Genomic DNA, 24,890 nt, shown 5'->3' with positions numbered 1-24,890 from the left:
GATGGAAGGAGTCTCACAAGGCCTCACTCCTGAATGACGAGCTCCAGGCCATTAATGGCTGTTGAGAGAGAGAGAGAATCAGTATTCTCCCAGGACAAGTCCCCTGATTAGTTGTTTAATTCCAAGCAGTCATCCTTAAACACATACACATATGAGCAATACTAAATGGACTCAATGGCATGTATTCATTCACAGATACTCAACAATATTAATTGAAGAAGAAAAAGGTCATGAGTTTGAGAGGGAATTGGGGGGACATGGGAGGAGTCAGAGAGGGAAAACATGTAGAAATGATGTAAATACAGTGCTCATGTATGAAATTCTAAAGAAAATAAGAACTAAACTGTTACTTCATATAGGATAGTTTCACCTGCATCCTGCACCCATTAAATCCACACCACCATTGACCTATACGCTGTTGATGTCGATTAGCTGGCTCAACCAGGTCGGGCAAATTGACATAGTCCTTAAAGAATGCTTCCAACTGTTTTTTAATGGAAAATTGATGCTTTCCCTTTGATTAACTCAATAAAAGTTTGGAGAAAGTGCCAGATAAAGGTCAGTTACATTGACTAGCTTTGAAATGGTTCTTTTTCTTTGGTATTAACATGTGTGGGTTTCATCAACTTTCTGAAATAGCAAAGATTCCCCTTTGAACTCCAGCCCCTGGTCACCATCAAAGATTATCCACATTCACATCAGTTGTTCTTTCATTTCCTCAGATTCCCTCTGAAGCTGTTAAGAAATGATTGTAATAAAAGGTATTTAAGGCTTGCAGAGATGACATGTCAGAGCAGAGGAAAATTGCCTAGTGATCTAATCATTTGACCTGCTTTATAGAGTTGAAGTTAGGAAAAGGAGAACAAGATGAATCCCAGCCAAAGAAAATGCAGCTGTCGTCCGCATACATATCAGCTGCCACACTCCATAGCAAGCATTCCAACATATCTTCCTTCCATATGTGTGTGGCTGTCCTGTTAGTTCTGACAGAGGCAAAGCTAGTCCAGGCTCAGCTGAAATCTTATGTTCTGATTTCTGTGAATACTATTAGACTTTTATGTGAAAAGGATAACTTGAAATGTTCTAAGAGATGACAGACTAGAAAATCAAACAAACAAAAGACAAATGAAATCTTTGTCTATGTCTTGTACTCGCAGATAGATGTGCTCTGCCAGACTGGGTTCTTGTTCATCATTGGAGCAGACCCAGCTACAAAATGACTGCTCTTCCCTGGGTGCTGTCTGTCTCTTCATTACAACAAGCTAGTTTCAGATAACAAGCCAGGATCAGTGTGGCAGGGCTGGGTTACTTTCCTTGTAATTTTTAAAAGGCACAGACTTTGCCTTCTGTGGGTGGCTGTTCACAGACGCAGAGGCGTCCTGAAGTAGTCAAGATGATATTTTGATGAAAAGAACAAGAAGCCAAAAGTGCCCTGATTATAGAGTTGAAATTGCGTGTCACACTAATTAGGAATGACCTTTTATGGCTTAGCCGCCATCCATCTGTGGGATGTCATTCATTGCTAAGCCGCAGCCTTGACTTAAACCAAGCTACAACATAACTGAGGGAGACAAGACAGGACTGCTTTATCTTGGCAAATAATGACATTCTTGAAACTATTGTGGCAGTTAAGTAACTTTAAAGTCCCTCTCACAACATTTCCATTTTTATGTAGCAAGGATACAAGGCAAACCTGCATCTTCCGCTGATGAAAACTTAAACAATTAATGAACTCATTCTGAAATATAATGCTATATACACATATATGTGTATATATAAAATGTATACAAGAACACTAAATATATATCAACTGTGTTTATTTTGGTGTACTTATTAAGGTGCACATAAGCTAAATAGCTTAGCTTCTACTCCAAATTTGAAAGGAATTGCTTTGTCTATAAGTTATCTCAGGATTAATTGTATTTTTTTAATAATATATCTTATTTTGACCTATATTCCCTGCCTTTAGTAAGAAGATAAGCTTTATGTGATTAAAGATGAGTATCATTATTTTAATGTTATTTTTAAGAGTAAGAATGATAAAAGATTTGATATGCAAAAAATAGAATTGAATCATTTTATCAAAGCTTTCTTGTGATTATTATGGGCTTTTATAGTGCATTTCTTGGGATAAAACATTAACCCCCACACTTACCTTTACTTTGTTCATTTAACTTTTATTGTTCCCATTTGTCCACAAAGTCACAGTGCTCATGACTGTCATTTTTAATGGTGAATCAGTATTTCTTTGTGAATATGAGCCATAATTTTTAAGTTATATACACTTAGTTTTTAGTAACAGATTCTCTTGTTATTTATTATATTTAACAGAGAACAAATTTAACTATCAGGGTGGCTGTAAGATCTAAATTTGCCAACTGGTGATGGTGCATGCCTTTAATTCTAGCACCAGGGAGTTCAAGGTCACCCTGGTCTACATAGTGAGCTCCAGGATAGCCAGGACTATATTTGCATATAGTTCACGTCAATGTATATACTAAATATACTAAATGTAACAATTTGCTCTCCATTGTACATGTTTACACGTTTGTTAGAAACAGCGATGGTTACCTACATCAAGCATAAGACATATGGAAACTTACCACAGTTGTGCAAAGGTTATCAACTTATACAAAATAAGTGAAAGTGTTGGGTTAGGTAGCTTGTAATATCTGTGCAGTGTCTGCTCTATACCAGTGATAAAACATGTGACCTTGATCTTGCCATTCTTCTACTCCAAGAATTCACATCTGTTTCCTTCCTTGCTCTCTCAGTTATGTTGGACTACTTCCAAGAGCAGACCCCCCCTTCAAATGCTAGGTACAATCACTTGTGAACATGCTCCAATCCCATCCACCCTTGATCAAAAGTTCTGTCTCAAAAATAGCTCTCCAGTTTTTCTGTGGTCCCTAGACTGCTGACCCTCTCTGCTTCATTGATTTTCACTGAACGCTGTCATGCCTGTTTTGTGTTTAGTGATTTGTATGGGAGACGGTATCATGAAGCGTAAAGATGTTAAAGGTATTTACTCTCTCATTTTTCTTTCACCAGTGGGATGGAGTAGGACCTCTTCCAGACTGTGCAGAACCACCAAAAGGGATCCAGATGCTGTGGCACCCATCCATAGTCAAACCCTACCTCACACTGCTCTCTGAGTGCTCAAACCCAGACACGCTGGAAGGGGCAGCAGGCGCCCTGCAGAACTTGGCTGCAGGGAGCTGGAAGGTATGGCTAGTTCATTACAATACAAAAACAATCTGGAATTATGAGCAAGCCTTAAAAATGATACAAGTATAGGTTTGAAAAAAATGCAATTCTAATAAATATTTTTAAGACATTAAAGAAAAACCAATTGTATTGAGCTGTGGGACTGAGAATGCCCTTAATTTTTTTTTCTTCAGTACTCCAGTGTCCTTAAAGACCATTGTGAATGTAAAGGAATAGACATAAGTACAGCCAAAGAAAACACTCTAAAATGCTTACCTTTTTACATGGATAGCTAACCTGCTTATCTTTCAGGAATTATTGTGATATGTTGATGCTTCAAAGCATTATCATTGACCATCAAGGGTGCTAAATCTAAACACCTTTTCTCAAAATCCATGTGAACAGTATAGTACCAATTTCTGGCCCTTAAAGCTAAGAATCCCTTGCATTTTAAAAGTACAGACCCACAGAAAGGAAACAGCAAGTGTATGACTGTAATGACCAGAAGGAGACCCCTTTCCTCCAAGGTGTTGAAAACCTATACTGCTCCTGATTGATTTTCATAAGAAATTGTCATCCCTTCATTTGGAGTAGAAAGGATTTGTCTTATTAAAACAGCCATGTGTATGTTTACTAACAGTTCCATGTACCAGTCTTCCTTGTTGAATAAAAAAGTATGGTCACTGAGAAAGCTGAGGATATATGTGGAAAATGTCAAGAGAAGAGATCAAAAAGTTTTGAGTTTTCCCATCATGTTCCATCCATCCATTTAACACCAGTGCCTGAATTTGGAATGTTCACAATCGCCTTTTTACTTTGACATTCATTCTCTTCAAAAACACATTAGTGTTGACATGTAGAAACTTAATATTCAGAATCTCAGTGCCGGAGATGCATAGGACACCGCGCAGCTACACACTCCTGCTCATACCTCCGGGGTCTGCCTTATCCCTCCCACTGATCTTTCCTTTCTGTTGCTGCAGCCTGAGCTTTTGCATTTCCCTCTTTCTCACCCATGACATCCTAGCTCTCTGGGCCCAGCACAAGTGAGTTCTCTTGAGGCTGCTGATGGTGGGTAAGCTCACCTCTTAAAGACCTTAGGGATGAATAAAACTGATCATTTCATTCCCACCCGTGAGACATCCTCGGTGTTTAAAGAATTCGGGTTGGGCTGGGTTGCAAGTGAAGCTGTCTCTTATTTTCAAGCAGAGACTGGAAGAAAAGTTTTAAAAGAAGAGTCATGCTCTTCAGAAGGCCAGCACATAGCCTGCCATGGCTAGGACAGATGTAATAATGGAAGCCATTCCTTTGAGCTAGCCCTCGGAGCTTATATTTCTCTAAGCTTTCATAGTCTCGGAAGCTTTGACTTAAATCACAGTTCAAACCTAGGCTGGCCCCATCTTTTCTGAGCCTGAGAAGACCGAGCAGCGTCTAGCGGTCTTGTGTGTCCCATGACCTCTTTAACGGAGGCCATTGTGACTGCCTCACTCTGCAGCGTGCAGGACCATCAAGGTACTAGATGCAAAAAATGGGAGAAGATGTAGCAGATCGAGCAGTTGTCTATCTGTGAGATCAAGAGCACTCACACACACACAGTTCCCCTCCAGCTTCCCTTCCTCAATGTGCTAACTGGATAAGCATGAGAAAGTGGGTTCTGGGGTGAACCTGACCTGAGGCATGAAGATTTATATGACAGCAAATCACATAGACTATTTTAAGATAAATTTTAAGTAAATTATTGTATTTATCCATATGCTTTTCTATTTTTATCATTTTCATGTTCCTTAAGAAATTCTTATGTCCTTAAGACAATTTAAAAGTAAAGAAATGTCTTAGACACTACAAGATTTTGAATATAAAGATTTTAACTTAAATTCTGTGTTTCATGTGTTCTAAAAGTTAAGGGGAGATATGCAGATGACCTGAGTCAAACCTGAGGAGTCTTGAAAGTGATGTCTGAAATTAAAACTACATAGAATAGAATTAATGGCAGACTAAATAATGCAAAAGGAAAAAAATCAATGGACTTGAAGACAGAAAACAAAGCTATTGAAAATGAAACCTTCTGAGAAGAAAAACAATGTAAGCATAGCTGTACTTAAGTAGGCTGGTGTACTGATTGAAGAGGGCGAGGAATGGAGCAGAGAATACTTAAATAAAGTGAGTATTTTTCATATTGAATGAAAATCATACATTTATATAGTAGTTAGGAAACTCCAAGCACCAAAAACAAAACAAAAAAAAAACTGAAAAAAAAAAACCAAAACAAACAAACCAACAAACAACAACAACAAAAAAAACCCAAGAAGGAAACTGTGCAAAGAACATTGTAAGCAAATTGTTATAAACTAGTAATAAAGAAAAAAATGTTAAAAGTATACAGAGGAAAGAGAATTGTTATGCAAAGCACTGCACTATGTCTCAGGCCAGCATACAGTGTCACCAGTCATCCATTCATTCATAATGTATGGCCTTGCTGAGCCCCCAACTGTTCTCTAGGAGGGGGTGTGGTCCATGAGGCCCTGAGCAACTGAAGCCATGATGTACTTGTCTCCTTGTGCTCTACTGACGGGCCTGTGCTTGGATTAGCAGTTCCCAAACACTAGCCCTTAGCCCCAGCAGCATCTATGCATACATCTCTATACACAGCTACCAGTTTGACTCCTAGGATGCCAGTAAGACATTTAGAGCACAAATTACTCCCACAGCCATCCTTAGAGGGTCACACTTCAGGACTCTTCATTTGATTTTGATTATTTGATTCTGATAGCAACGTTTTGTTATCCCCTCCTCCCGTGTGTGTCAGTCTGTCACAGCACATATGTGGAGATCAGATGACCACTTGCAAGAGTTGATTCTCTCCTTCCACCATGTGGGTCCCAGAGATTGAATTTGAGTCCTTGGGATTGGCACAAGTGCCTTTACTCAGTGAGTCACCTCAGCAGCCTATGGCATCCCTTCACTCATTCAGTCGTCATTTGAGCAGCCTATGATGTGCCTTTACTCATTCAGTAATCTCAGTAGCCTATGACGTGCCCTTGCTCATTAAATCACCTCATCTCAGCAGCCTATGGTGTGCTTGTTATGTGAAACTGACAGAGAGGAGTCACAGGAAAGTGACAGTTTCACTGGTGCCTAGGGTCAGCAATGCCCAGTAGTGCCTCCTAGGTTCACAGTATCTGCCTGAAATGTGGAATATTTTGTGTTAATTACCAATCTCTGTGTCTTGTGATAACCAGGGTAGTTTGGAGAGTTAATGAAACATGTCTGAGTCCTTAATTAGAAGGATAAAATGACAGGGTTTTTAAAACTTTTGCAATCTTTATATTTTCAAATTCCTTCCTACCTTGGATCATATAATGCAAGCAATGTAGGATGTGTGACCATCACTCCAGGACTCTGGCAATCACACCATGATCCTCTCAGCACTTGAACCTGCACATTAGTTCAGCACAGTCCAGAGGACATTTGTTGACCAAATTTTCTGTTATCAATAAAGTAGAGATTAGTAAATGGATAAAGTTTAAGGACTACGACCATTGAACTTTTCAAGTCTATATTAGATTATGAACATGAGTTAGTAAATGAATGTGATAACTTTATAACAAGGCACAAATATGCACCATTAGAAATGCCACAGATATCCCAATGGCAAGGAGAAAAGGTAGAAAATGTAAATATAAGTATGCAAGAAAGAAAACTGCCAGAGATCATTCCAAGTACTGAGTGATTGTCAAAACATAGTCCCACTGTCATCAGGATGTCTAGTTGTTATTGGCTGTTTCAGAAGATAGAATTTATGAAGATTTCTATCCCAGATGGACAAAGTAGAACATTGGCTCTTAGGGTGTCAATTTTACGTAAACACCTGTTTCCTAACAACTCTAGAGGAATAGATTGGTCCTCTGACACAGTAGAAGGCCTCTGAATAATGTTTCTGTGCATTTACAAATATGCACACATACAGATCCTTATCATTCGATTCCACATGTGTATGTGGGAATCAGGCACTTCCCACCACCTACTATACACTTCATTTACTCTGTCATAGGAGAAAGGAGATGGAGGGTCCTTAGAGGAGATTAGAGAAGATACTTACTATACCAAACAATGATATATCATTATAATCAAAGAGATTAATAAAGTCTAATATAAAAATCTGAACAGAAAAATCCTTACATGACAGAGACGGTCTTGGTCAAGGGAGATGGCTCAGTTGGTCAGTCACTTGCTGCGTTTGCTGAGTTCAAATTTCTAGAATCCAAATAAAAAGCCACTGCAATCCCAGGTGCTGGTAGATGGAGACAGGAAGATCCATGGGGCTTGCTTTCCAGCCAGTCTAGCCATGTTGATGAGCCCTGGGATCAGTGAACAACTCTGTCTCAAAAACTAAGGTGGAGAGTGACTGAGAAAGATGATGACTTCTGGCCTCTGCATGCACCTTCACACAAACATGTGAAAGTATACATGTGCAGATAGCACACTCACAAATGCAAAGACTGTTTTTTAAAAGAATTCATAAATAACCAAGGCTGTGACAGCGGCTTTCACACAGCACTACCCTCAGCAAGCTAGTGCTCTAAGAATGTGTTTTTATAGCAACTGTCAAATTTTAGTGGCATTTCTTAGTAGTCCTTAACTTTTTATGACCCAACAAAACAGAAATGAGGAGGTAAAACTGGAGAATTTTGCATGGAGAGAGCTCTTTATGGACCTCCTTGTCTGACACAATAACTTCCATTTATGAGGAGAGCATGATCACTCTTTGGCTGTGACAAATTGACTAGCAAACTAGATCTTCCTAATGGCCCTTAACACTTTCTACACTTGAAAATGTTCATTACTTGGTTCATGAACAGCAGACAACGGTAGTGACATTATGGCAGAAACAAAGTGATAAATGTTTCTCAGAAGAGCATGGACTTTAGTTGCACTTTTCTTGTTCACAGACAGGGAATTTGTTTGTAGCAGAATATTAAAATGGGTGATCCAGTAACTTGAAGATTTCCAAAATGTGAACAAATGCTCTTTCAACTCCTGTTTGTAGATACTTCCTATTCTAATTGAGGTTTATGAAAACCCAGGCTTTAAATTGTAGAAATATATGTGTAACGGCAGTGAAGCTCAACATTTACATAGCTTCAGTCTATTTCTACTAAAATATGAATATTCTCTAGGAATATTATCAGCCTAATTAAAAAATAAAATAGAATAAAAAATTGCATAGATAAGATCCCATATTTTATGAAGTGACATGATAACAACATAAATTTAAGGAGGAAGAAACAGAATCTCTGGCCAGATGGCCCAACTGAAGTCTTTTTAAATGTAAGACAACCCAGAAATTTGAGACATATCCTTAGAGAAAGAAATGGCAACCTTGAGGGGGACAGAGAGTTGAGCTTAATCTAGCAGTCACTGTGGCCTGTGATAGAGAACAAGAGGAGGTTATTAAACTATAACAAAAAAAGCAAGACTCGTGGTTCAGCATCTGAGATGGAGTGAGTTATCTTTCCCCTAGTTGATGGTACAAGCCAAAGCACAAAGACGAGTTTTAGAAAATTATTTTTAAAAATGGAACGTGAAGTAGCATGCCTGATAGATGAAAGTGCAAAAAAAATTGTCCCAGAATGAGCACAGAGGCTGTCTGAAGGCTCTGCCTACATGGAGTGTGTGAGAAACAGTATATTAGATGAGTCCAAGATGCCAAAGCTAAGGAGCAAGAGGTGAAGGACCAAGCCAAGGGCCAACTCTTGGTCCTAGTCAGGCATGGCTCAGCAGCTGCTCCCCTACATAAACCAGGAAGTTCAACTTGGTCATGAACCACAACAGTATTGCAAATGCCGCAGTTGACATTGATGCCAGCTCCAGAGGTGAGTTGTGCTGATAACTTGATGCTGGGTTTGTCACTGTCGAGACAGGTCATCTGACTTCTGCTCTAGTTCTAATGTAAGTGTTGCAGAACTCCTTTCTGGAAGTGGAGAAACTGCTGAACCAGAGATATCGGACAGAGTGACAGGGTCCAAATTTACCTTCTCCTAAAGAAAAGCAACTAATAAGAAGAAATAGGTAAAACAGTGGGGTTTTGACAGAGAACTTGAGGACAAGAAATAAAAAATGTGAACCTTTAGCTGAACTCAAAATAACTAGAGTTCATGGGACAGAATACCAAAGATCCTGGATTTACACAGGAAAGTCCCCTCTAACATTCAGCAAGGAACTCTTAGCATTTGCCTGTGAGAAAAACGCCTAAGACTGGCAAAGTCCACCTGAAATTACAAGAGGGAGCAAAATTTGTCTCCTACGTGAGATGGACATAGTATGTGTTTCCCAGTGTCATGTGGGAAAATCTCACAATTCATGGACCATTAGGTAAAATATTCAGAAAGATCTTGTTTAATTACGAAGAATATTAGCCATGGACTGAGTGTGCTCCATCCTTTTCTAAAGAACCTTATAAGCAAGATCCAGATTCATCAGTAGTTACGAATTTTATTGATCACAGTCTAGACGAAGCCTTAAAGCACCTATGGGAATGCAGGTATTTTCAGTATCCCAGAAGTTAAAAGTGGGGATGCCTGTCATTTGGTTGTAAATTACTCTGTCAACAAATAAAAAAGAAAATGTAGTCCATAATGGAAAAAACAAAAGAAACAGCTCAGTACTAACAGATGTTAAAATTAGCAAACATGAGAAAATTATGATGGCATTGTATATGTTCAGAAAGTTAGAGATAGAAGACATGTGTTTGAAAAACCAAATAAAACATCTTGAGTTTAAAGCACCATGTTTGAAATGAAAAATTCATGAGATGCAATAAATAGCAGGTTAAACACTGCACAGAAAAAATTAGCACACGTGAGGGCGGAGATGCATCCATGAACCTCATCTTGCCTGGTGCACACGTCATTTGGCTCCTCAAACAAAAGGACTCAAGAAGGATCAAGAGAATAGAAAAAATAACACTGGTAGGAGTAACAGTTAAAAATTTTCCAAACATAATGAAAACCATAGATTTACAAACCCAAGAAGCTCAAAGAACCCCAAACACAAGGAAACTGATTAAATTATAACAAATACTTCATAATCAGATCACTCAAACTTTGCATTAATGAGAAAAACTCCCCACATCCCCCCCCCCCCGGGGTGGGGGGGCTGCTCTCATCAGCAGGTCTAGGTCAGCACCATGGACAGCAAAAAGGCAAAGGAAACCTAAGGAAATGCAAGACTTGCCAGGCAAATACAACTTCACTTAGAATGGTTGTAAGGCTACCTTTCTGAGTCTTTTTGAAATGTAAACTATGCTGAGAGCAGACATTGTCAATCACCCATGTGGTCATGCTAGAGAGAAATTGAGACATAAGAACTTGAGTTGAACTGCTGTAGCATTGATTAGAGTCTTGGTCATAGCACCTCAATATTCTGATTTTCCCATCCTGAAGGAAAACTAGCCACTCCTAAGATCTGATTCAGTGGTTCTAGCCCCACACAGGACAGAAAGGACTCCCCTGAGAGCGCATAACCACTTAGAACCTAGAGACTTTTCTGTGGAAATGGTTGGAAATCTCTGGCCCCATCAGTAACTTCATTGCCTTTGATCTTTAAGGCGTGAACCCTTTCAGTGGAGAGAGTGCTGACGTGCATAATAAGCACTTGGTGTTGAAAATCAACCCGACAGTTTCTTTCATCAATTAAGCACTCTTTAATCTTCCACTATGGACCAGTAGCTGAAGGATGAGATCTGAGACAGCCTTAGTTTCATACATGCAAGACCTATCACCAGAAACAGTTGCATCAAATTCCCTGAAAGGCATTTCTAAATGGCAGATACACACAGAGCTTTTTACCTCCAATGTTTGAAAAAAAATTCAGAAAGGTTCATGTTTAAAGATAAGTTGTTTTAATTGATTATTGCTGCTCCTTGACATGGCCAACAACTGGTTTACAGGTATTTGTTCAGCTTAATGAATGCTTTCTCTAGGTCAATGTCCGTTGAACCTGGCCTTCTTCACTTTTTCCATCAAGATCCTTTTCCTCCTAGGAAACTCTATCACCTGAACATTAGTGTTATTAGCAAATACGTGTGATAAAACTTAATCTTTGCAGTAACCTGACTTACATGTAAGAAGTATGAACAAGGGAAAAAAACCCACCCTATGAGCACACAATATCTGCTGCCACCTTAGCCAACATCTCTGTTTATAAATTATAGCTTTGCCAACAAGGAAATTCTTCACTAGCCCCATTGACCAGAGATTTCACTCCTCAAAGTAAATATTGGGATTTTGAGGACAAAAGTGTACAGTCTTATTACATGACTGAATTGAAAGAACAACACATGAATGCCATCAATGTAGAGGAACTCTCATGGGATGGGCTTTGTGCTGATCTTGCCCAACTACTCCATGAATCCCACCAATCACAGTTCTATTTCAACTACAAAGGCTTAGTAACTCAATTAATAACAGTAATAATAATAATAATAATAGAAATGATAGTAGTAACATGAGCCATACAATAGAAACCACATGGTTTCTGAATATTTAGCACATTCTTTTTGTAATAAAACTTCTAGTAAAATAATACTGAATAAATAATTTGGCCCGTGGGGTACATTCTGCCCTAATATAACACTAATTAGATTGCCAAGAAAATAACACGGCCTTATAAATAAATTCAGAAGCAAATTTTAGACTCTCGTAATTGATACTAAAGTTGTTGTTAGGTATTTTTTCATTTTATGGAATAAGAATCAAGCACATTAAGACCCTATGACAGCAGAAGGTGCTAGAATACTTCTGAAAAGTTAAATCATGGGCTGAGATAAATGAGTTGGTAAGGCACATGCCTTGCAAGTATGAGAAACTGACTTCAATCCCAAGAACCCATGTTTAAAAAGTAATAAACTGGGGACTTATCATGCATGGGGGGGATTAAATTTTATTTGGAATCATTAGGTTTTTAGAATAGGACATTTCTTTACCATGTCAAGAGATAAAGTGGGGAAATATCTACTTTAATAATTCCGGGGGAGAATTGTCTGCCATTTAACAGAAGATCTTTTAATACCTGACTGTACCACTAAAGCAACAAAAATTTAAAGAATAGAAAATCCATCAGTTCAGAATTTTAGCACTATCATGGGTTCAGCTCCAAAAGAGACTATTTTGTTCTTAATAGAAAACATTATCTTCAGTTATTTAGTGCACTATTAGTAGAGAAATTACCTCTTACCTGCATAAATCAGCTTTAGTGGAATTGTCTCATCCTAAGTATGGGATAATTTTTAGAGATATTATAACCATCATTTGTGTTTTATTCTGGCTGATATTTTTGAATTAAGTCCCAGGAAACCCACAATTGAATCAGGCAACCTGGATTTGAAGGATTAAAAAACAAACAAACAAACAAACAAAAAAAAAAAAAACACTGACTTTACTTGATCTTTTCATTCCTCAGTGTAAGTAAATTGATTAGACATAAATAACTTTGTTCTGAGTAGTTCTTTCTGGGTTCATCCCTGAGCTTCATTTTGCCTAAAATGACGAAAATGGAGAAAACAACAATCTTGTAGGTCAGTTCAGCAGAATGCAGCTGTCCCGTGTTGACGTCCCTTACCTTCTGCTGAACTTGAGGTGGTGCTGACTTTGGATTCTGTGAGCATAACTCTATAGATGGATAGGTGTTGGATTGTGCATTGATTCTGTTTCTCTATCTGGAGTCATCTGGGGCACACAGTGGTGTGATGGTTGGTGGCTGGACCACTTCGCTCTACTGTACTCTCTCAGCCTCACCACACTGTTGAGTATCCTTGGATGCAGCCGTATCTCCTCCATGTTAACCCTTCCTATGTGTCACCTGCTTCCTAGTCAAGTGAACCCTCTGCAATTCTTGTCTGTAGCTCTTTTCTCCTTCACACTTCAGCCCGTAAAAGTCTCCAGGGCTACCCCTGGTGACACTGGGGTCACAGAAGCCTTCATACTTCATGGATGCCTCCACGATGGGACTGAAAACTTCACTGGTTAGTTCTTGGCCTCTTCTATAGTCCAATAAGGGAAGTCATTTGTTGACTCTCCATTCTGCCATCTTTGTTGAGGGCGAGGGAGAAAGTAACACCACCGTACCCTCCCACATCAACAGATTCTCCCTGGATGCTCCACAGTTGTGGTGACAGCTCACGAAGTACTGTTACATCTCTTACTTCTCCTTGTAATGCCCCACACATTAGTTTAGGGACTCTGTGTGAACTCTGAAAAGTGAACAAATTGTTTTCTGCTTCTTCTAATCCCCTTTCAATATATCCAAGCTTTTACCTGGGGTTGTGGGCTAGCCTTAAAAACAACCATTTGCTTTTTCTTCTCTGTTCCATTATAACAACATCTCATGGAGCCAAACAATGGCCCAGTTCTGTCCATGAGAAAAAGGAAGAATGCAGTGTTTCCTGTCTGAAGTATCATCTCATTCCATGTAAACAAAAGTGACCCTCTTCTGACATAAACAAGATATTCCAGTTACATGTGGCTTTTGTGTTAGCCTTAGTGAATCAGGACAGCCGTTCCCAAGAATAGATTTAAGTCTCCAGTGGGCCAATTTATAGTACTTAATTATCTTTTACTCAGGAGTTTAGAGGCAAGTTAAATGGATCATTGGCAACCAAAAATAATAAAATGAAAACCAACATGAACTGATTACCTTGTAAGTTCTATGAACTGGGGTGAAGATGTTCGTAATCGAAGCCATCCTTCAGAGGGACAAGGGAGAGTGGGTGTCAAGCACACTGACTCAGAGATAAAGCTTCATGAGTTCAAGACCAGGTTGAGTATTCCCAGGCTGCATCATGCCGTACTTGCCTTGTCTCACCTGTAAAATGGGACTAGTGATGGCACCTGCTTTACAGAGTTGAGGATTAAATGAGTTCAAACATACAAAGAAGTTAGAACGTTTCTGGTAAGTGTGTTGTTAGATGTGAGCTAGAATACCCTGAGGGAACTTGCCCTCCTGAGCCATCTTTGGGAACTCACCACATCAGGGACAATTTGAACCTGGCATCCTGTTCTGCTCTTGTGCCTGGTCCTCGTGTTCTTTCTTCCTCTTTCTCCTTCTCCCTGTTCTACTTTTCCCTCTTTCTCTGCTGTTTCTTTGACAATCCTGAGCATCTTATCTTGATCGTGGGTCACTCTTCTCAGTGGTGTCCTGGTCACACCTGGTTTGCCTCCCTGCTTTGTGCTGCCCTGCTCAGTGCATACTACCCTCAGTCTGTTGACAAAACATCAGGATTGAGTCAGGTAATTTACCCCCGATCAGGATGAGTTATGTACACCTTCCTCTATAGTCTGCTTCCTTCAGTGACACCCGTTCTTTCCAATTAAAGCTTTGGGCAGCTCATACACCTTTCAGACCACCACTGGGCTTAAAGAGAAGCAGCCCCATTCTCTTCTGGAACACTGTGTGAGCCTCATGCTTCTATACGACTCGCACCTGGGAAGCATTCCACAGTTCCCAGACTTCTTTATCGACATCATGCCTTCTGTTCTTTTAACTCCTTACTGGGTGACTCATAGATTTCCAGCCCACTCCCTGGACTTCTTGGCTAATGGCTTAAGAACATGGCAACCTCCTGTCTTGGAAAGTCTAGAAAAACTCATGTAAATTTGCAGCACCTTTTGAATATGTCTATGGCAGGCTATAGACTATGGTGATATGAGAAGACCCACACACACAAAACACACACACTACAAAACACAAAAGGATCCAAAAAACAAAAGAAGAAGGTTCTGCTCTTGGGTCACCTGCATGTCAAATCCATTCTAGGCTGTCACTTTTCATATCATAAAATACATATCTGAAACTCATACGTATTGGAAGCCTACAGGGTCATTTTTTTTTTTGGTTCAGTTTTGTTTTGTTTCCTCTCAAGTTCCTGTCAGAGTTAAATGGATTCTCTTCATTCTCCACTTACCAGACTATCTTTCCATCCATCCTCGGGGAGGTGAGTGTAGTACTGGACCTTCCAAGAAAACCATAGCTGTCTCATTTGGGGACATTACAGATACGGTAGTGTGGAAGATAAAGTGACAGCAGCAAAGAGAGAGCATGATATCTTCAGCCAAAGGAGAAGCAGATTCAGGGACAGGGTATCTCTTGTGATGAGATTATTTAATGTTTTATGTTTAAATGTCCCTGTTGATAAAGTGATGATGCTGGTCTTCCTGTGTTTTGAGGAATTAGAAGAGACCTCAACTGTGTAAACCAAGAGCATAGGCTTGGTAGTGGAAAGAGAGCCATTTCTAAGGCCTGTGCTTAGGATGCCAGGAACTGTTTACAATGGTCTTTCAGGACAAAAGTATCCAAGTATTATTTATTATTAATGTGCACTTTTTAATTCCTCCATGTTGACCCAAAGTCTGAATCTCTCTGAACTCCAAGTTCTCTCCTTAATTTTATAGAAGAGGCCAACCATAAGTGGCTGGGTAAGCTTAAGCTTCAGTCTTTTCTGGGTTGGGTGCTAGACACTCAACTAAAGAAAGCAATGAATGTGTCTAGGGGAGGCCATGTTTCTTTGTGGGGGGCAAACGCACACATAGAAGTGGGCACTTCCTCTCTGAGAAATGGTGTCAGTGCCACACAACGTAATCTAGCTTAGTGATTTCCAAACCTTGGTGTTTCTCCACTGTTGACTGGACTCCTGAATAGTGTTTCTTTTGCTTCTGTACATGGGGCTGTTGGGTAGGTTGAGCGGCGCCATGGTGAGTTGTATCTGTGTGCCTACGCCTCAGGCACAAAGGGGAAGGAAGAGAATCATGCGATATTGAATGATGGTGATGAAAACGATGTGAATGTGACTTCTAACATAGGATGGGATGAAGTTGTTTGTTTTTTTAATCTCATATTTCATGCAGGGCTGGGCTGAGGATGTGGCAGGCATGGCGTATGCCCTACGTTCACTGCCAGAGGGGGCTCCCTGCCTGCCACAGGTGAGAGCCAGCTCTGGGGTGCCTGTCCCTATGGGGAATTGGGGGGCTGGAGTGGGCCTGGTGGGGGAGGGGTGGGGAAGGACTGGTTCCCTCAGAATCTGAATCCTCTTTCCTGAATGTATTTTTTCCAGATCATAAATGGAATTGCAACCAATTAAACCCTGACAATCAGTTTTTCTCACAGCTGTCTTTGGAACAGTATGGAACAATATAAAACATGCATTCACGTCTACAAAGCTCAGGCTACCTGCATTTTGTTAAATGACTGAGTCCAGGGGCTTTATCTGCCCAAAAATACCTCTTCATTCAACAGGAAGTATCAGATCTGTTCCATAAGGGCACTAACCTCAAACCAAAACAAATTATTTCTTTAAAAAAATAGGACATTGAATGATAGCCCTGGAAATAATACATTTTTATCTTAATGTTCTTATTTTAAAAAGTGTTATCATTTTCACTCTTGCTTCTCAATGTCATATTTTCCTCTTCCCAGTCCTATATTCCTTTTTCTACTAATTTCTTCTCTATTGGTGAACAAAGGGCCTCTTCCTTTGCATGCATGGCAGTTGATCTCTACGGGCCACCTCAGAGCTCTCTTTACAAAGGCCACCCATATCCAACCCACACCACTTCCTGCCTAGTGGTGGTTCTTTTTTTATTATTATTATTTCTCTAATATCAGTGGTCAGCTCTGCCCACCCCAAACCTCCACATCCTATAGCACCACGGGTGCACATCCTGTAGGTGGCATCTAGCCCCGAGTGCTGAGAACACTGCCACGAGAAAAAGGAGTGGTGGTCCACAGAGCGACCCTGGAACCTTTATCTTAGGTTCGGAGGGGGAAAGCAGACACCGTCCAGTGCATGTCTAACGTGTTCAGCCTGTTCTGCAGCTAGGTCATGGCAAGCCAACCTTTTCGGCTCCTGCAAACAGCCGCCGGACAACCCACAGAGCTGTTGGCTTTCTAGGGCTTCTCACCTCTCTTTCTGATCTCCTTTGCCTTCCCTCTTTTGGCAGTGGTCCGTATATATCCGAGCCGCCGTCCGGAAAGAGAAAGGCCTGCCCATCCTTGTGGAGCTCCTTCGAATAGACAACGACCGTGTAGTGTGTGCAGTGGCCACGGCACTCCGGAACATGGCCTTGGATGTCAGAAATAAGGAGCTCATCGGTATGTTCTCTAACTCGGTGTCCCTGTTCTTTTTTTTTTTTTTCTGCAAGTGTGCGTGTGTATGGCTGAATTCCTCTTGAGAGCATATGCACGTGGGGACGGTGTGTTTGTTAGGAGCTGTGTGTTTTCCACCTTTCCTGCTTTAATCAGTGCACTGGTTGGTCCTTTAGAACTTGAAGGAGAATATGGTTTCCAATCTTTGCAAATGGAAAGTGAACCTTGTGCTTCATGTTTAATCCTTTCGTCTCAATGAAGCCCTGCTGTGCTGTTTGTGTGCTTCCTACATGGTGGAATTAGGAAGCCTGATAGGGTACCTGCTCTTTCCTCCCACTTGCTAGTTGTATTCGTTTATAAGTTTGGCTATCTATTCCTGTATTATTTATCTATTTTCACCATACTTAAAATGAAAGAATCCCCCCTAAGAAATATCAAAGATCTTCTATTAAGGGGGCGTTAAAGAGGTAATATATGTATGTGCCTCTTCTACAAATGATTCTTCATTCCCTATCAGTTCCAGGACAGCTCTAGGTCCAGGGAGTTATACCAATGAGTGAAACAGACAGGAAGCCTTGGGACACTCTACACAATAACCAAGACAAATAAATGAATCACATGCCACCCAGAAGTGTTCTTTGGGGGAGGTGGTAAAGGAGGCTTTCATTGGTGAGCTTGAAATTTTTTTCAGTTGAGTTTATATTTACATAACTGCTTAACCATTTTAAAATGTTCAATTCCATGGCATTTGGTGTATTTCCAGTGCCATATAATTGCCACCTCTGTTTCCAAAACATTTTTCTCATCCCAAAAGAAACCTGTATTCATTAAGCAGATTCTCTTCCTCCTACTGTGGGGGCTACCAAGCTGCTCCATCTCAGTGGACTCCCCTGATCTGGACACCCCTTATGTGTAGATTCATGGAATGTGTGAGCTTATGTGTCTTGTGTATAATTCCTGGAATGGCTGTCGGTTGTTTTATTATGCACTAATAAATTATAATTGTCTAATTAGCACACAAAGTGATATTAGCACACACAAAATGTGGAATAGTCAAATCAAGTTAAAGTTAACATAGTACCTCACAAGCTTTGTCAAGGTCTCCACATATAGCTCATGCTGCCCTTGGGTGGGTTGAATAGCCAAGGCTGGCCTTGAAGTTATAAACACTCTGCCTCGACCTCCCTAAGTGCTAAGATTATAGTCCTGAACCACCATGCTGGAATCAATATTTATTTGAAATGTTACTCTGTAATTAAAAATTCTTTTAAAATCTGGGCTTTCTTTTAATTGGGCCTTTGACCAATATCAACTTATCTCTCCCAGCTGGCAGCCTCCAGTAACCAACCTTCTTCTCTTGCTTCAAAGAGTTAATTCATTTTATATTCTACATTTATATTTCCCTTGCCATGAATGCCCCCCGGTTCCATCCATGTTGTCACAAATGTCATTCATTTCCTTTTAGTGAAAGTCTGAGGAACAATCTATTAGGTACCCCACCTCCTTTATGCTCTCAGCCATTGATGAGCACAGGGTGTAGATACGTGCCCAGAAAATGAACTTTTCTGGATCATATGGAAATTCTATTTTCAGTTTTTTAATGTAACTTCCACAACATTTTCCGTGATGTCTGCACTGATTTACAATCCTACCATTGAAACGCAAAGAAAGGTTCCCTCTACTCCACGCTTACCTTCATCTATAAAAGCTATTTTGACAGGTGTGAGGTGATGCCTCCTGTGGCTTAATTTGCATTTCACTAATGATCAGTAATGTTGAGTATTTTCTCAGCTATCTCTTGGTCATCTGTACATCTCCTTATGAGACATATCTAGTCATACATATTCTTTGCTCGATTTTAAAATGAGCTCTTTTCTTGCTGTTGGGTTTGACTTTGTGTGTGCTTTGGTATTAACCTCATGTCGGGTTTAGGCCTTGAAACATTGAATGTCAACCCCCAGGTGCTGATCTTCTGCTGCTGTCACTCATCCACATCCTTAGCAGAACTTTTTTTTTCGTTTGATGCAATCCTGCATGTATGTTTTGAGTTTTCTCACTGAGCTTTTGGGGTCAGATCTGTAAAAAACTAATGCCCAGGCCAATGATTGTGTCACTTTCCCCCATATGTTTTCTTTAAAACATTGTGCAATTTCACACTTAACTATGTAATATATCTTGAGCTTAGTTTTACACATTGGCTGAGATAAAGGTTCATTTTCCTTCTCCTGTACGCAGCCTTTCCACTTTAAGGTGTGGTTTTCAATGAGGGTAAGCTGGGAGTGGTTGTAAGGAAAGCTTTCAGTGCAGACCTAAAGGAAGGTGGTATGCAGATGTGGAAAGGGAAGGAATCCAAGCTGAAGGGGCAGCCTCTGCAGACGGTGCCCTGGGATGGGAGCTGGGAGCAAGTCAATGGGTTTGGAGCCTTCAAGAGGCCTTGTTTGTCTAGCAGGGGAAGTAGTGGGCTACTAGAGCAGAGAGGCCTCCTCTGCCTCTCCGTAAGGGGAAGGTACAGGACCGAGGCCAGCTGATGCCTGGAAACTGAAGACTCTGCAGGAACCCACACGGAAATGGCGCGAGCTCCCTAGATCACTGTTACAAGGGTGGCACTGGAATTGGGGAGATGGCAGAGTTCCTTGTGGGCTTCCTGTGTGACTCCTAGACAGTGGGCAGGCTCCCATCCAGCAGTACTGCAGCAGAGGAGGGTTATCAGGAGATGGGATCTGAGATCTGAGCAGCAGAGAGCGGGGCCAACCGCAGCAGCTAAGGTGCAGCTTACTGTACCATCTGGCAAATTTGGAAAAGTGAGATATAAGTGAGCAAACTCTATCACTGGACAATTGAAGAACTAGGCATGATGTGCTGAATAAACTCTCAGTGATCCAGGAACCTGACGCCTTTCCCCTGCCGTTTCCCAGTGCACATCAGAGCCTCCACTCAGAACCAAAGTATTTGCAGGTTTTCAGCCATTCATTTCCTAAGAATAAAATCAGACTTTAGGTCAGTCAGTCTCTCTCTCTCTCTCTCTCTCTCTCTCTCTCTCTCTCTCTCTCTCTCTCTCTCTCTCTCTCAGATCATTGTCTATCTTCCTAACAATATATTATACAGAAGGACATAAACTTGCAAATTTTGTATTTGTTCTTAGTTTCGGCTTAATTTTAGTATTTGCAGCTTCAGTGTGCTTTGAATATTTAAACTAAGCTAGTACATCAAAAGGTCAGAAAGCCCTCTGCATATACACGTTTCCTTTCCTTAAATAGTTATTCCAGACAGGACCAGCAACGGGCCTTCCAATAAAAGCCTCATAGCTTCTCTATAACATAGAGGAAAAAAATCAATAGCTAATCAGTCTACTGCCTGGATGCTAAGTACCAGGTATTGTGCGCTTGTGTGCTTTATGTCTTTTGGTGGATTAATATATAACAAAATCGTGAGCTATTGATTGGCCTTCTAGCTCCTAGGCATCTCTTCTTTCTCTGAAGCCAATTATCCAGTGGTCCATCTGAGCTTAGAGCACCTCAAGCTCCACATTGTCCATTAAGTTGTTACTATCAGATGTCACCAAGTAGTAGAAATGGAGGCAGCCATTCAGAAACAGAGCTAGAAACACTGAAGCCACGGGCTTTATGAAAGCAGTAAGGTTTTTTGGTTGTTTTTTTTTTTTAATGACAAGAATAGAATTTAGCAAAGTGCTGACATTCTGTTTAGGAGAAAGCACACTTGTTGACCAGTTGACTCTAAACATTGTCTCAAAGTGATTGTTTGTATCGAGAAATGATAGACAGCACATTATACATTGAGGAGAAACTGTGACTTTGAACCAAGGACAATAACAGCAACAAAGAAAGACAAGTGTGGCCTTCTTGTCCTTTCTGTCAACTCACTCTGAAAGTTTTGGTGACCTCGTCTGGGGTCATGACCTTGAAAGATCCTCTTTCTGCAGGTGTCCACACACTGCCCTCATCTCAGCAAACACCACCTTCCCAAGAGAAGCTTGGCTGTAATCCATCCATCGACCCACCCTACCCCGTTCCCTGATTGATTTTCAAAAGAGATGATCCCTATTTAAGATGGCTCCGACTTAGAGCCTTTCAACTTCATGATTACATGCACTCAGAAGAAACTGCTTTGAATTTTTGAAATCTCATTGTGTCTCTTGCTAGTAATTTGTCATGCAGTGTTCTTTTTCAACACTGGGCAGGGGCATTAAGTGACAACTCCCAGTCAGCCATGGAATCATGGGGGAAGGAACTCAGGTTCTGCCGTGTACTGTATTGCTAAGCTCTGGTGTTCAGTAAGTTAGGTGTATGAAATGCATAGGCTGACAACATCCTCAACTTATAATGGTGTGTTGTGACATAGCCCCAACACGATGACACTCTCTCTATGTGATATTACTTACTAGTCTTGTTTCTTTCCCCTCCGCTGGGACACTAGCTAATAAGGAGCCGATGCCTTGTCTTATTTTCTGATATATTCCATTGTGAATGGAACTGTATGTGACCCCCAGCAGGGATTTGATAAATATTTGCTGAATGTTTAGCTGAAATAGATTTTTTTCCTATCCAACTATCATCTTATACTCTATATCAGAAAAAAATTAAGTAAACAAATTAAAGAAAACATCAACCAAAGAAAAGGATTTTATGTCGATGGACAACCAGAAAGTCAGTTCATTTTCTCTTTAGCTGTTTCAGATGCATGCAGGCACTTAGAATTTCAGAAGAAAACCAGCTTTTTCCATCACTGGTTTGGAGGTTTCAGTTTAAATTACAACTCTGTTGGACTATTCTCCTAATTGGTGTGAGAGTGGGCGGCCAGCCACCTTTGTACTCGAGGGATAGATCATCTTCAGAGGACTCCATTATCGTGAAGCTGTTGAGTAAGCAGTGGTCACATTACCCTATTACATCTACTGAGAAGCAAATAGTATCACACTCAGGAGCCTAGCCGCCTCCACTCTACTGATCTTCTCATTGGGCTGTTTCCATGGTTATGTATACATCTCTGCAAACTGAAAAGTATGCTATAGATGGATCCTGAATTCTTCTTAATGACATGCCTCAGTAGCTGAGGTTAATGCACATACATACATGCTTTGCAACCTTCAGAAATGTTAATTATCCTTCTATGTAATGAAAGTTGTTCAAAAGAATGGTAATAATTAGCTTCCCTGAAAAGGAAAGCTCTCACTTCGTTTCCAGTCTGCCTCCCGTTTCAGCACTTGGACAGTTTCTTTCATTATGGGAAGTTCCGTGGGAAGGACAAGAATACTCTTTCCTAACTTTCTTTTCTTGTCCCAATTTATTTTAAATGTTTAGATTAAAATATATAAATATAGTGTCTTGGCCACTCTAAAGACCACATAGAGTTTGCTGGAGATATTTAAAGAAGGACAGGAAACATTCCTTATTTAACCAAAACGAATGAGTGGATGATGGAAGTAGGAATGCTGTCCATACGCTTACAGTCCCTCTCTCCCTACACCGGATCTTATTTAGTGAGACATTGTACTTTCTCTTGGAGACCTGCAGAGCTGTGAGGAGGCTAAAGGCAGGGAACCTCCACAGTGTTAATACTGTCCTGAGTGATGCATGGTTCGGTAAACTTCCTTTTTCATTTACTCATCCAGTGAGCGAATTCTTGATGAGTAACTGCACCTGCCAAATTCTAGACCTGGAGATACTTGCTTTCATGTGAACTTTGACCTACATTCTTGCCTAAACTGGAAATCCCAACCGCATGTTCTTTGAGGACTAAGTGGAGAGCTGCACCTTTGTCATTACCTCCATAACAGTGATTTCACTTGAAATCATTTTGAAAACTCTATGTAAATTTGTCAGCATGGGATTGAGAAACATCCTAGTCACCCTACCATTTGTGTGTGGCATACAGTGTTTACTGTGTCTCCCGGCAGAACTGAAAAGCAGAGGACGCAATAAGACTTTATTGGTTAAATCAGAGAAGTACGTGAGTGTGTGCGTGCATGTGTGATTTTCTTGTCTCGTACCAATAGATCAGGGATAGCAAAGGCTTCTGGGCTATATTACCTCCATTCTGGGAAGCAGACCTCCCAACCAGTATCCATCATCACATGACACCATAAGCACCTTCTTCATCTGTGCCCTTGACCTGATGAATTTCATCTGTGTCCAGGGAAGTCTTGAGACTCTAGAAACCTCGGGACACTCCAGGAGGCTATGTGTCATCTCTAATCCTGGGAATGGATAAACTTCACTTTATTAAGTAGATCTGAGGACATTTTAGAATCCCACCTTCTCTGCATCTCAAAACATGCTCTTCAGCCCAAGGCAGATGTTGTTTTAATTAAAACACATATAATTTCAATTAATATTTTAAGGAGAGGCCTGATTTTGCAGACAGGGTGATTTATGAGACTACTCTCTGCTGACTCACTTAAGTAATTTGGCCTCACAAGCCAGACCCTAGCAGAAGGAAAGCTCAGCTTCAGCCAAAACTTCACATCTTCAGATCAGTTGCTTGTGTCCTGACCCCCAGAACCCAGTCTCCCAAAGGCTGCTTCTCTTTTCCGTGAAGCCACACAAGTTCCTTGTTAATTAAGTTTGGACACCTATTGGGGAAATGTTGGTGACTGGGTCTGGCAGATAAGAATTCCTTAGAAGGGTACTTATAAGTAAATCAAAGAGTCAAAATTTACTTTATTAGACAGGGGTTTAATGGATCATCCCTTGGAAATGTTTCATGTAGGAAAAATGCAAATGAGAAATTTCCATTTGATTCCAGTTCAGCTTAAAGACCTCAGAGAAGACAAGGAGAGAGAAGGGGGTAGGGCTTCATGTTGACTAGGTCTTCATTTAATGCCTAGCCAAACAATTCAAAGAAAATGCTTAGAAGAGGGGATATGCGAGAAATGAAGGGACTCTCTGCAAACATCCCACCAAATCTTGAGAACTTAAAAACAGTGAGGAGGACTTTAGGAGGATAAGTTGTTTAAATTGCATTCCCTGTAGCATGAACTGTCATCTTTTCCCCTTGTCAACTCCCCCACTCCTAGATATCTCTCTCTCTCTCTCTCTCTCTCTCTCTCTCTCTCTCTCTCTCTCTCTCTCTCTCTCACACACACACACACACACACACACACACACACACACACACACAGAGTCTGGATCATATGGAGAGAAAACTTTACTCTCTAATCCTAAAAAAAATGATGTTGTACAAAGACTTTACAATTTTTAAGATGAGTATTCTTTTAGCCATCATAGCTGATATTTGTTATTTACCCTTCTCTGAAGCTTGAGAAATGGCCAAGCAGGTGAATACAATTGTCATTAAGCAATCAGATTTAAGAGTGAAATGGTGTCAGACAGTGGCCAAAGTCAGATGGGCCAGAGGTTCTACCCTGAGGTGCACATGAGGCAGTAGGGGAAGGCAGATATAGCAGAGATGAGCAGTCATAGGGAGAAAGGACAAAATGACTCTGCAGGTACAGGCCAGGGAAAGAATGAGCTGGAAGCCAAGAGATACAGGATGTGGGCATCCAGGTAGCCTGAGGCCAAGGCAAGGGT

At 40.6% G+C, this 24,890-nt stretch overlaps 1 protein-coding gene across 1 annotated transcript in view; it reads left to right on the top strand.

Annotated features, from left to right (window-relative positions):
• The window catches only part of Ctnnd2 (catenin delta 2), a 413,610-nt gene that overhangs the window by 298,365 nt on the left and 90,355 nt on the right, over positions 1-24,890 (top strand). The window contains exons 12-14 of the mRNA XM_059276731.1: positions 3,052-3,225; positions 16,107-16,181; positions 17,199-17,349. Of these exons, the coding sequence (XP_059132714.1) occupies positions 3,052-3,225; positions 16,107-16,181; positions 17,199-17,349 (400 nt within the window). The remainder of the gene's footprint in view (positions 1-3,051; positions 3,226-16,106; positions 16,182-17,198; positions 17,350-24,890) is intronic.

The sequence above is a fragment of the Peromyscus eremicus genome, chromosome 11, assembly GCF_949786415.1.
Source record: "Peromyscus eremicus chromosome 11, PerEre_H2_v1, whole genome shotgun sequence".
NCBI classification, from domain to species: Eukaryota; Metazoa; Chordata; class Mammalia; order Rodentia; family Cricetidae; genus Peromyscus; species Peromyscus eremicus.
Note: the sequence above shows the minus strand (reverse complement) of the source record. Positions and strands in the feature narration are given on the sequence as shown.